Source organism: Tarenaya hassleriana, unplaced genomic scaffold (genome assembly GCF_000463585.1).
Source record: "Tarenaya hassleriana unplaced genomic scaffold, ASM46358v1 Cleome9, whole genome shotgun sequence".
NCBI lineage: Eukaryota > Viridiplantae > Streptophyta > Magnoliopsida > Brassicales > Cleomaceae > Tarenaya > Tarenaya hassleriana.
Window position 1 is genome coordinate 3045941 of NW_010971389.1, and position 9822 is coordinate 3055762.

The 9822-nt window shown below is 43.7% G+C and overlaps 4 protein-coding genes across 4 annotated transcripts in view; 2 read left to right on the top strand and 2 right to left on the bottom strand.

Annotated features, from left to right (window-relative positions):
* The first annotated feature begins 235 nt into the window (after positions 1 to 235).
* LOC104804114 (B-box zinc finger protein 18-like) lies at positions 236 to 2702 on the top strand. Its single transcript, XM_010528281.2, has 6 exons — positions 236 to 854; positions 1569 to 1665; positions 1774 to 1889; positions 1991 to 2203; positions 2295 to 2382; positions 2463 to 2702. The coding sequence occupies exons 1-5, from the start codon at positions 762 to 764 to the stop codon at positions 2376 to 2378; spliced, it is 603 nt and encodes a 200-aa protein (XP_010526583.1). The 5' UTR covers positions 236 to 761; the 3' UTR covers positions 2379 to 2382; positions 2463 to 2702.
* A 154-nt stretch (positions 2703 to 2856) lies between these two features.
* Positions 2857 to 4825, bottom strand: LOC104804115 (fructose-bisphosphate aldolase 1, chloroplastic). Its single transcript, XM_010528283.1, has 7 exons — positions 4566 to 4825; positions 4218 to 4487; positions 4005 to 4114; positions 3826 to 3916; positions 3583 to 3721; positions 3345 to 3475; positions 2857 to 3233 (listed from the first exon to the last, which is right to left on the bottom strand). The coding sequence occupies exons 1-7, from the start codon at positions 4746 to 4748 to the stop codon at positions 2955 to 2957; spliced, it is 1203 nt and encodes a 400-aa protein (XP_010526585.1). The 5' UTR covers positions 4749 to 4825; the 3' UTR covers positions 2857 to 2954.
* A 693-nt stretch (positions 4826 to 5518) lies between these two features.
* Positions 5519 to 7558, top strand: LOC104804116 (zinc finger protein GIS2-like). The gene is made up of 4 exons (XM_019201327.1): positions 5519 to 5598; positions 5960 to 6163; positions 6450 to 6542; positions 6750 to 7558. The coding sequence occupies exons 2-4, from the start codon at positions 6054 to 6056 to the stop codon at positions 7192 to 7194; spliced, it is 648 nt and encodes a 215-aa protein (XP_019056872.1). The 5' UTR covers positions 5519 to 5598; positions 5960 to 6053; the 3' UTR covers positions 7195 to 7558.
* A 65-nt stretch (positions 7559 to 7623) lies between these two features.
* Positions 7624 to 9822, bottom strand: part of LOC104804535 (cytochrome P450 84A1-like) — a 2559-nt gene continuing 360 nt past the window's right edge. The window contains exons 2-5 of the mRNA XM_010528848.1: positions 9792 to 9820; positions 8496 to 9140; positions 8216 to 8385; positions 7624 to 8109 (exon numbers count right to left, since the gene is read on the bottom strand). Of these exons, the coding sequence (XP_010527150.1) occupies positions 7650 to 8109; positions 8216 to 8385; positions 8496 to 9140; positions 9792 to 9820 (1304 nt within the window). The 3' untranslated portion in view covers positions 7624 to 7649. The remainder of the gene's footprint in view (positions 8110 to 8215; positions 8386 to 8495; positions 9141 to 9791; positions 9821 to 9822) is intronic.

Here is a 9822-nt window from a genome sequence, read left to right on the forward strand (position 1 = left end):
GTTATAACCAAAGCACATAGAAATCAGAATAAAAAAAAAACAGAAACATGTCTAAGCTATCAATCATGAACATAAGTGTCAGCAAAAACATTGATTATCACAATTCAAGTCAAGTGCCACCAAATTCCTCACTACCATTTTCCCAACCTTGGAGAGAGAGAGAGAGAGACCCAACAACTTGCTTTACCAGCCACGCCTAAACAAACAACGATGATGATCGATTACATCCTATTTATGTTATTTTATTGCGAAAATATTTACTCATTATAAAATAATAACAATATTGGTCGTTTATTTATGTATTTTTCTACCTCTGCACATGAAATTGTGTTTACGGGAGACAGGGCGAGTGAATGAACTTCTTTACTCGCAGCGCGTGTAAGAATCTCTCGGTTCCACCTTTTTTTCTGCACCGGTCTCTCTTCTTCGGCTCCTCCTTTTCCTTTTTCTCCTTCACCTCCGTCGCCATTAAACGAAGGAAGAACTTTCTCAATAACAATAAAATAAAAAACTTTTCTTCTTCCCGTCATCTTCCTTAATCTCCCGTGTATTCCAAACCCTAATTCTCTCTCGCCATTAGTTAACAGATTCTTTCTGCTTCTGTTTCTGTCTCCAACAATCGAGTTCTGGGTTCTGCTCTCGGACGGAGAACGATGCTGCTTGGAAGGTGAGAAAATTTCTCGGTAGAGGAAGAAGCGAGAGATAACTAGAAGCGCAAGGTTGAAGAAAAAGTAAACAAAAAATAAAATAGAGTATAAAAGATGCGAATCCTGTGCGATGCGTGCGAGAGCGCCGGCGCCATCCTCTTCTGCGCCGCCGACGAGGCCGCCCTTTGCCGCTCCTGCGATGAAAAGGTGCCATCTTCATTAATAAACACCCTTCACCGTTCTATGTATGCCTATGTCCCAATATACATGCAAGTTCGTGTCTTTCTAGTTAGAGATGGAATCTGCGTTGATGGTTCGGACAAAAAGAAAAGATCTTATTTTTGCATCTGGGATTAGTTTAACACTGTTCTCAATTGGATCGGACTTGAGTTTCGATCTCGAGATGCCTCGTTCCTCGTGTTTCAATGTTCTACTTCGCCTGGGTTATATACTTTCATGATTGGGTGGGTGAAAAAGTGATGAACTTTGAGCTAAGGCTCTTGCTGTTGAAAAGACTTGAGATTTGGATCTATGTGTAAGTCGAAAATAGATATAAGTTGAATTTGTCTCGTCACTTAACTTTAACATCTATGGAGCTGGAATGAAGCAGATTGCTCGTAGTTGCACCACATTCAAACTCGCCACATTGAGTTTCTGTATTGCTTCTCATCCACTACTCCGTGTAATGTTTTTAATGCAAGTACAAATCAGACGAAAAGACACGAAATCCCCTTGTCTTATGTCCGTTGCAGTGATTTCTTTGTGTTCTCAGAGTTTGCATATAGTCTGTATCTGGATAACATACATCCATGGATTTTGATATTGTATCTTTCATGGATCCCGAGTATCGTCCCAGATTTCTTGCCACGAGTTTTTGTTGGATAAGGTTACGAAAAGGGTCATTTTTTCTTGTGTTTTCAGGTTCATTTGTGCAATAAATTGGCAAGCCGACATGTAAGAGTTGGTTTGGCTGATCCCAGCCATGCTCCAAGCTGTGACATCTGCGAAAATGCACCTGGTACAGGTTCACTTCCCCTTTCATCAGTTTCCGCTATACTGCCAAAGTTTTATTTTTGAAACCCATATTTTCTTTTTTCTTTTTCCGGATCTTAAAAAACCCGAGTAGCATTCTTTTACTGCGAGATAGACGGTAGTTCTCTTTGCCTGCAATGCGACATGGTTGTACATGTCGGTGGTAAGAGAACTCATGGGCGAGTTCTATTGCTGAGACAGAGAGTCGAGGTTTGATTTGAATCTTGTTGTCACAAAGCTGAGTCTTGAACCTATTTTGTATCTCTTCTCCTGTTTTTTTTAAGTTTCTTCCTCCTTGCATATTCTTGCAGTTTCCAGGGGACAAGTCCGGCCGTGTAACTGAACCGGGATTGCAGCACAAGGAGCAGAATCGGGCAAGGGAGAACTCGCCAAACCAAAACAAGTCTCCTGCTTGCCGACAAGAACCAACCGCAGATGCCCAGCCTGGAAGAAAAGTAGAGAACAAACTGATCGATCTGAACGCCAAGCCCCAGAGAATACACGAGCCGGCATCATATAACCAGGTACCTATATGCATTCTTTGCTGAGTTAGTCTTTATAGCATGTCTTCCATTTGGCTCGTCCTAAACGGGTTTCAACTGTTTGTTTCTTAAGGAGCAAGGCATCGATGTAAATAATAATCTCGAAAACGCAAATGCCGTTCATGTCGGACCCTTTAGAGGAGGGCCTGAAAAATGAACAGGTTCACCTTCTCTTCCCTACTGATAGTACGATCGTACAGGCTCGTTAATGTTTCGACTCAACATTTTGAACTTGTTGCAGGTGTTCTTACACTTTGAGGGATCGTTAAAAGCCATATGTTTGCGTTACACAGACTTGTTGGATCTTAATCTTTAGGGTATCTTTCTTCATGAGGGAAGGGCTCTGTTCTTCTTCCATGTTCTTGGTTTGAGTTGGTATTAGCTTTAATGATTTTTTTTCCAATGTAAGATCTGAACAGATAATTTTTTTTTATTGGAATCTTTATTCTTTTCCGATTGGTTCAACGAATGGATTTGTGGAGATGGTTCGATCATTTTGTGAATATCGATCTCGAACCTTTGTCTACTTTGAGCTTTTCGGACAGAGGAGTAAGTCTTTGATCTTGTGTTTCAGTTCATGTCTCCATGAGCGTGTAAAGTGATCGTATTAGGTTGTATCTATGGATTTTAATATGAAAAAAAAAATTAAGAGTCCAAATCCATAGAAAACTTATTCATTATACGTCATTCATCATCTGCAGCATCTGGCAATCTTTTTTCTTTTTCATATTTGCTAATAAGTGTAGCCCTTGACGAACATGCCCTTCTTGGCCTCCTCGGATTCACCCTCACCGGTGTACTTGCCGAGCTGGGCGAGGGAGTTGGCCTGAGCTCGGACCAGAAGCGTGTCCTGAGCGGCCTTTACGTTCTCGGGTCTGCCACCCCACGTCTTCAGACAGGTGTTCTGAAGGGCACGTGCGTATGAGAAGGACACGTGCCACGGGTTCGACCCCTGGTTCATCGCGTTCAGGTTCAGAGTGGCCTCCACCTCCGACTGACCACCCGACAAGAACTGCAGTACCCCGAATATCCAAACACACCACGCAAAAGGATCATTATACATTTCCATAGACAAACACAATATATATATATATACACACACGTGTATATATGGTTCACTTGCCATGATTCCGGGGACAGCGGGAGGGATTCTGTTGCGGAGGAGCTTGAGGGTGTAAGAAGCGACCTGTTCAGGGGTGGCTCTGTCCTTCGACTCTGCACCTGGAGTCACCATGCTCGGCTTTAGGAGGATACCTGTTCCCAAAAAAAAACAATATGCCAACCAGAAGTTGTGAATATTTTCCATCGCTTAACTCTTGTATCGAACAAGAAAGTACTTGGAATGGAACGTTAAACGATACCTTCGAACATGACGTTGTTCTGGGCGAGGTAGAAGAAAACCTCTGCCCACACCTTCTCTGCCACTTCGTAAGTACGGTCGATGCTGTGCTCTCCGTCCAGGAGAATCTCCGGCTCCACAATCGGCACCAACCCGTTGTCCTGTTGGAACTCAAACGCTTAGTGCAAGGATTTGTCTGAGAGAATCAAAATACATGTAAGAAGCTACCGGAGCAAATTTCTTGCCGGAAGAGCAACCTCCTTACCTGAGAGATTGCTGCGTAACGGGCGAGACCCCAAGCAGCTTCTTTCACAGCGAGAGCAGATGGACCGTTGGGAATGCTCACGACGGTACGCCTATATCGATCAGAAACAGAAACCAGAATTCACATAATGGCAATCAAATGGGTACCTGAAGCAAAACGCGTGATGCGGAAAACGTTACCATTTGGCGAAACGAGCACCCTGCTGGTAGTAGGCGGCCGAGCGAGAGGCGAGACCATCGAGCCCTTGGCACCACGACTCGTTGTTAGAGCCAGCAAGTGGCACCAATCCCTGCATTTTAGATAACATAATATATTACAAAATGGGTTTTATGATTCAGTTTAGAGACAAGAGATGACTGAGAAAGGAAAGCAGTTGTAGTAGTACGTAGTACCTTGTCGACTTTGATGCCAGGAACGATGTTCTGCTCGGAGAGGACATCGACCATCTTCCGGCCGTCGGTGGTGGATTGGTAGAGAGTCTCCTCGAAGAGAATGGCTCCGGAGATGTACTGACCGAGTCCAGGCGCCGTTATCAGCAGCGTCCTGTAAGCCTGACGGTTCGCTTCCGTGTTCTCCAGCCCTATCGACGCCAACCTCTTCCCGCAAGTCGCATTCGACTCGTCCATCGCCAATATCCCTCGTCCCGGCGACGCTATCGTTTTCTGTCATCAAATTTTTATGTCCAATATATCAATCTGAAAATGAAATGTTTATACCAAACTCTTCTTCCCAAATCTTACGGCGGTCTTGACGAGCTCGTCGGCGTAGGCGGAGGAGGCGCGGACGGTGAGCCGGGAAGGCGCCACGTGTCTGCGGACGGCGGCGACGAAAGAAGTTTGCCGGAGGAGGCTCTGACCCTTCACCCACTCCGACTTCTCCAAAACCGGCGAGGCCTTGAGAAGAGTCGCCGACGTCGACGCCATTTTTCCTCCACTTCTTCTCCTTCCCTGTTTTCTCTCTGAGAATCTAAACTGTTATGGCACCTCCACAATATCGTTTGGTCAGGTGGGCGATACGTACACATATATATGCGTGAATATACTCACAGTGAAAACAGACAAAGGGCTTTGTCACAAGATGGGTTGTATGAGGTGGTCGTTAACCGGCTGATGAGGATTCGCCACGTGGACGATAACCTCGACAGTATTCGAAACGATATTTCCATATAATGTTAAGATTATTATTTGCGTTACAAATTAGCCAACATTCATCAAATTACCATTATTGAGTTAATAATATGTAATCAATTGCAGGTTCTTGAGATTCCTTGAGAGTGTGGTCCACATTGAAAGGCGCAATATTTGGTAATCAAGACAAACCTATCAAATTCACCGAGGAAATTAAATAAATAAATATATAAGTATATACTCCGAATTTTACAATCACGAAAAGACATTATGAGTACGTTTCGACGGCTGAGGTTCACGTCCAAGATTTTATCAGATCGTGAAGTCTACATCAACGGTTGACGGCTTGCCATGTCAGCAAATAGTGCCATCTCATGACACGTTGCACTCTAGAACAAATCAAACTATCTGGGCTTTGAAATGAGCCCAATAAATAGAGTGAATTTAAATGTGGCCTTTTTTGTGACGTTAGTAGGATTGAAATGAGCCCAATTTGGCCCATTATATACAACGGGCCCAAATAAAGACCAGATATTTGCAAAACAGTCCCTTCAGAATTATTCTCCCTCGTACTTGGTTTCCTCTTGCTCTTTGGATTTCGTGTCGGAGGAAGGCTTTTTGGTCCTAAATCCTGATTGTGACGGAGGTACGGCTAGTTTGAATTTCGGAGCATTTCGGTTTTGTTCCTTTTAGTGTGCCTAGATTTTTTTAAAATTCGGTTTCGCATTCGTTTATGCTTCCGCTTAGTTTCAGTTAGGGTTCCTCAGGGTGTTTGAATATTGATGGGTGAACGAATCTTCTTGGTATCATGTTGATCAGAGTATTGGACTCAGAAATATGCTTCAATGGTTGGTTTTTAAAGGAGATTTCGAATTCGTATGGAAGGATAGAATTAGAAAGTTTACCATAGCGATCTGCCGTTGCTGATATAGGAAATGTGGGAGAGAAAGTAGATTCCTTGAGTTGAGTCTCTCGTGGTTGATGGAAGTGTGGTTGCAAATGGACAGGAAAGGAAGGAGGCGGCAAACTAGGTTGTCGGTGGTTGGTCAGTATCAGTTGCAGACTATTTCGTGGTAGTGTGTGTTGGACTACTATAGAAAAATGAGTTTAGACAGCAGGAGCAAGAGGAGTCCGGTGGGCCGGAAGATTTGCTCTGATCGTTTTTCTTACCGGGATGCTCGTTATAGGAGAGATTCTCGTCGGAGTTTCAGGTTTCTAATTTCGGTAGCTTCAGCCATCAGCCATGGCGATTACTTTTTAACAGTTTAAACGGTTTCTTGACAGTCAGATATGTGGATTCTGAAAACCTTTGTTTAGTGTCACTTTCCATTGGTGACTTTTTAGACGTGTCTTTAATGGTGGTTTGGCTCGGTTTTGCCTCTTGCCCCATCTGTTCTGAGAAAGAAATTGTTTCAGGCACTACCACAGATGTTAGTTAGTTAGTTCTTCAGAGTAACGTGCTGTGCTTCATCCCGGCTGTTTTAAATGCTTTTGCAGCCAAAGTAATCTGTGCAACAACTGCAAGCGGCCGGGCCATTTTGCTCGAGAGTGCCATAATGTGTCGATCTGTCACAATTGTGGCCTTCCGGGGTAAGTAGTCTTATTCATATTTCCTATTCTCACCCTTTGCGTAGGAGTCTCTGATCCCTGATGGCCCATGCTCTCAATGTTCTGTTTTGTCTCCCGACTCTCCTCCTCTCCTTTTCCATATCCTCGGCCAGATTTTGTTTAGGTTACCGAAATTTGCAAGCTTCGTTCACATTGAGCTGGTGCATAACCTATGCTTAACTCAAACAGGCATATCTTATCAGAATGTTCCACAAAATCCTTGTGCTGGAACTGCCGTGAACCTGGTCACATGGCGAGTAACTGCCCTAACAAAGGCATTTGCCACACCTGTGGCAAGGCCGGGCATCAAGCAAAAGACTGCACATCGACCCAGCTCCAACCGGGGACCTTAGACTATGCAACAACTGCTAAAAGCAAGGGCACATTGCAGCGGACTGCACAAATGAAAAGGCCTGCAACAACTGCAGGAAAACAGGGCATTTGGCTTGTGATTGTACAGACGACCCTGTGTGCAACCTGTGTAATGTGGGCGGTCATGTGGCTAGGCAGTGCCCTAAAGCTGGCACGATGGGAGACAGAGGAGGCAATCGCGGTTACAGAGACCAACGGGATATTGTTTGCAGGAACTGTAGGCAGGCGGGTCATAAGAGCAGGGACTGCACTGCTGTGGTGACGATTTGTAAGAACTGCGGTGGACGAGGGCACTTTGCTTACGAGTGCCCTTCTGCAAGGCTCATCAACCACCACTACCTTCGGAGATTCTGACTGATAACAAAGATTGGCCAGAGTCCGGACAGTACATCTTCACCGGAGTTGTACAGTCGGCTCTCTTACAAGATCGGATTTTGATCACAGAAGGTGAGTTAAGTGATTTTCGAAAAACAGAAACTGAGAATGTTTCTTTAGAAGTGATGAGCTGTATCTGCTGATGGACACTTTCCGGGTGCTGTTCTTGTGAGTTCAATCTTTAAAATTCAATATTTCAATGAAAATGTAGCATCTACGTCATATATATAGAATCTATTAACACAGATTAATATGGTTCTGTCTTTATCATTATCCGTAATCATGTATCGATATAATCGTTATTGACAAAACAGAATAATCCGATATCACCAGTCTGGACATCTAAATCTGGTTTGGCGGGCAAGTGAGCCGGTAACTCGGGACGGCGACGAGTCGGACAGCCTTAGGAGCGGTGAGACCGAACATGTCGGTCATGTCCAAGTCGCCGGAGCTAACTCCGTCGGGGAGTTCCCAGTCGAAGGAGTGAAGCATGTGTGCGACGGCCAGCTCGAGAGCGTAAAGACCCAGTTGCATACCCGGGCACGACCTGCGACCCGACCCGAACGGAAGAAACTGGAAGTCGCTGCCTTTGAAGTCAGGGGAGTTGCTGTCGAGGAACCGACCCGGTCTGAACTCATCCGGGTCAGGCCAAACCGACCCGTCACGCCCTATGGCCCACACATTGATCATGACCCTCGAGTCCTTTGGAATCCCGTACCCGGACACGACCGTGTCCGCTGATGTCTCGTGGAGGAGGAGAGGGATCGGTGGATGCATTCTTAACGTCTCCTTCATCGCACACCTTTTATAAAACACAATATTTTTTTATTCTTTTTTTTTGGGTTTTTTCTCGTCATGAAATTCGTTAGCATGATATTAAAGATGATAGATATGGTGATTTGGTATACCTGAAATAGGGGAGGTTTTCAAGATCAGATTCATTGAACGGTCGATTCAAGCCGATGACGTCAGTGAGCTCTTGTTGCACTCTTTTCAGTTCTTTTGGACTCTTCATTAGCTCCGCCATTGCCCATTCGATTGCTGATGCCACCGTTTCAGTTCCACCAAACATCACATCCTACATATACACACACACATATATATATATATATATATATATATATATTGACTGTCTTTAAATTGGGATCTATACCCACATATCATATGGGCAAAAAAGATGGAACATACCATGACGAGGGCTTTGATGTTATCTCTTGTGAGTCTGAGAAGGGACTGGGAATCGTCATGTTTGACACCCTTTTGCTCGTGTTCTTCGCTGTAAAATGCCATGAGTTCATCCACCATATCATCGTTGCCATCATCATCGTTGATATCTCTCGTCCTCTTCTTCTCCATATGTTCATCGATGATATTATCTATGAAACTATCCAACGATCCTCTCGCCTTTTCCAGTCTCTTCACGAAATCGCGGGGATATAACCACCCCAACCACGGCAGGAACTCCGCCATATCGAAGGCTCCGAAGAGCTTGGAGAACTCTTGCAGTATTTTCATGAACTCGTCTTGGCCGTCACGTGCGAATGACCCAAATGCCGCCCGGTACGTTATGTTCCGGGTCAATGCGAATACCAACTCTCCTACGTTGACCGGTGAACCGGCTTGTTCGGTTATGGATTGAATCATAGAACCGATTTCTTCACGTACCGATGCCCATGACTCGGCTCGTTTTCTGCTGAAGAGCTTCATTACGCAAATCTTCCGCATTTGACGCCATAGTGGGCCGTAGTTCGCAAAGGCCATATCGGCTCGGTCGTACGTTAGGTAGGTTATTGCCACATTAGCCGGCCGGTTCGCAAATACCACGTCTTGGACCTATCAAAACCGAGAAATGGTAAATCCCATGAAAATTAAACCCCTGAAATTGGTGACGTGGTGCAAAAAATGATGTCGCCATTTAACGAGAGGAGTCAAAAGAGTCGCCTCGGTTCGGATCGAAACGAGATGACTCGTTTTGGATTTAACTCGTTAGACTCATTTCAATCAAGTCAAGAAAAATTTCGGTTCGATTATGTTTGTCTGCTTCATGATCTATACGAACTGATTTGCGAGTAAAAAAATATAATAGTTTTTATTTATATTAGAAAAAATTATCAAATAAATGATATTTTAATATAAAATTTAAATATAAGTAAATAAAAAGCTATATATATATATATATATATATAACCAATAAAAATGAAATGAAGTATTAATTTTCTATGAAATATAAAAAAATTATTTTTTGAAAAAATTCGGTTCAATTCATTTGAAACGAAACGTAACGAGTCAACTCGCGATTTGATGTCATTTTGACACGTTTAACTCAATGTTGGAAATATTTTTTTTGTTTCAATAATTTTATGGCATTTACCATAAAAAAACTTACTGTTTCTAATATATGAGATTCTCTTTGATACTAAGATCCATGCAGTATGCGTCCGTTATTTATTCTTATGACAGAAAATTTGTACAGCAAAAACGGACCTGGAGGATTTCGCGGGCCATATCGGCGGGG

Coding starts and splice junctions, on each gene's coding strand:
- LOC104804114 (XM_010528281.2), top strand. CDS start 762: ATGCGAATCCTGTGCGATGCGTGCGAGAGCGCCGGCGCCATCCTCTTC. Junction 1,666..1,773: donor CATCTGCGAAAATGCACCTG/GTACAGGTTCAC, acceptor AAACCCGAGTAG/CATTCTTTTACTGCGAGATA. Junction 1,890..1,990: donor TGCTGAGACAGAGAGTCGAG/GTTTGATTTGAA, acceptor ATATTCTTGCAG/TTTCCAGGGGACAAGTCCGG.
- LOC104804115 (XM_010528283.1), bottom strand. CDS start 4,748: ATGGCGTCGACGTCGGCGACTCTTCTCAAGGCCTCGCCGGTTTTGGAG. Junction 4,488..4,565: donor ACGAGCTCGTCAAGACCGCC/GTAAGATTTGGG, acceptor ATTTGATGACAG/AAAACGATAGCGTCGCCGGG. Junction 3,476..3,582: donor GAACAACGTCATGTTCGAAG/GTATCGTTTAAC, acceptor TTTTGGGAACAG/GTATCCTCCTAAAGCCGAGC.
- LOC104804116 (XM_019201327.1), top strand. CDS start 6,054: ATGAGTTTAGACAGCAGGAGCAAGAGGAGTCCGGTGGGCCGGAAGATT. Junction 6,164..6,449: donor GATTCTCGTCGGAGTTTCAG/GTTTCTAATTTC, acceptor ATGCTTTTGCAG/CCAAAGTAATCTGTGCAACA. Junction 6,543..6,749: donor CACAATTGTGGCCTTCCGGG/GTAAGTAGTCTT, acceptor TAACTCAAACAG/GCATATCTTATCAGAATGTT.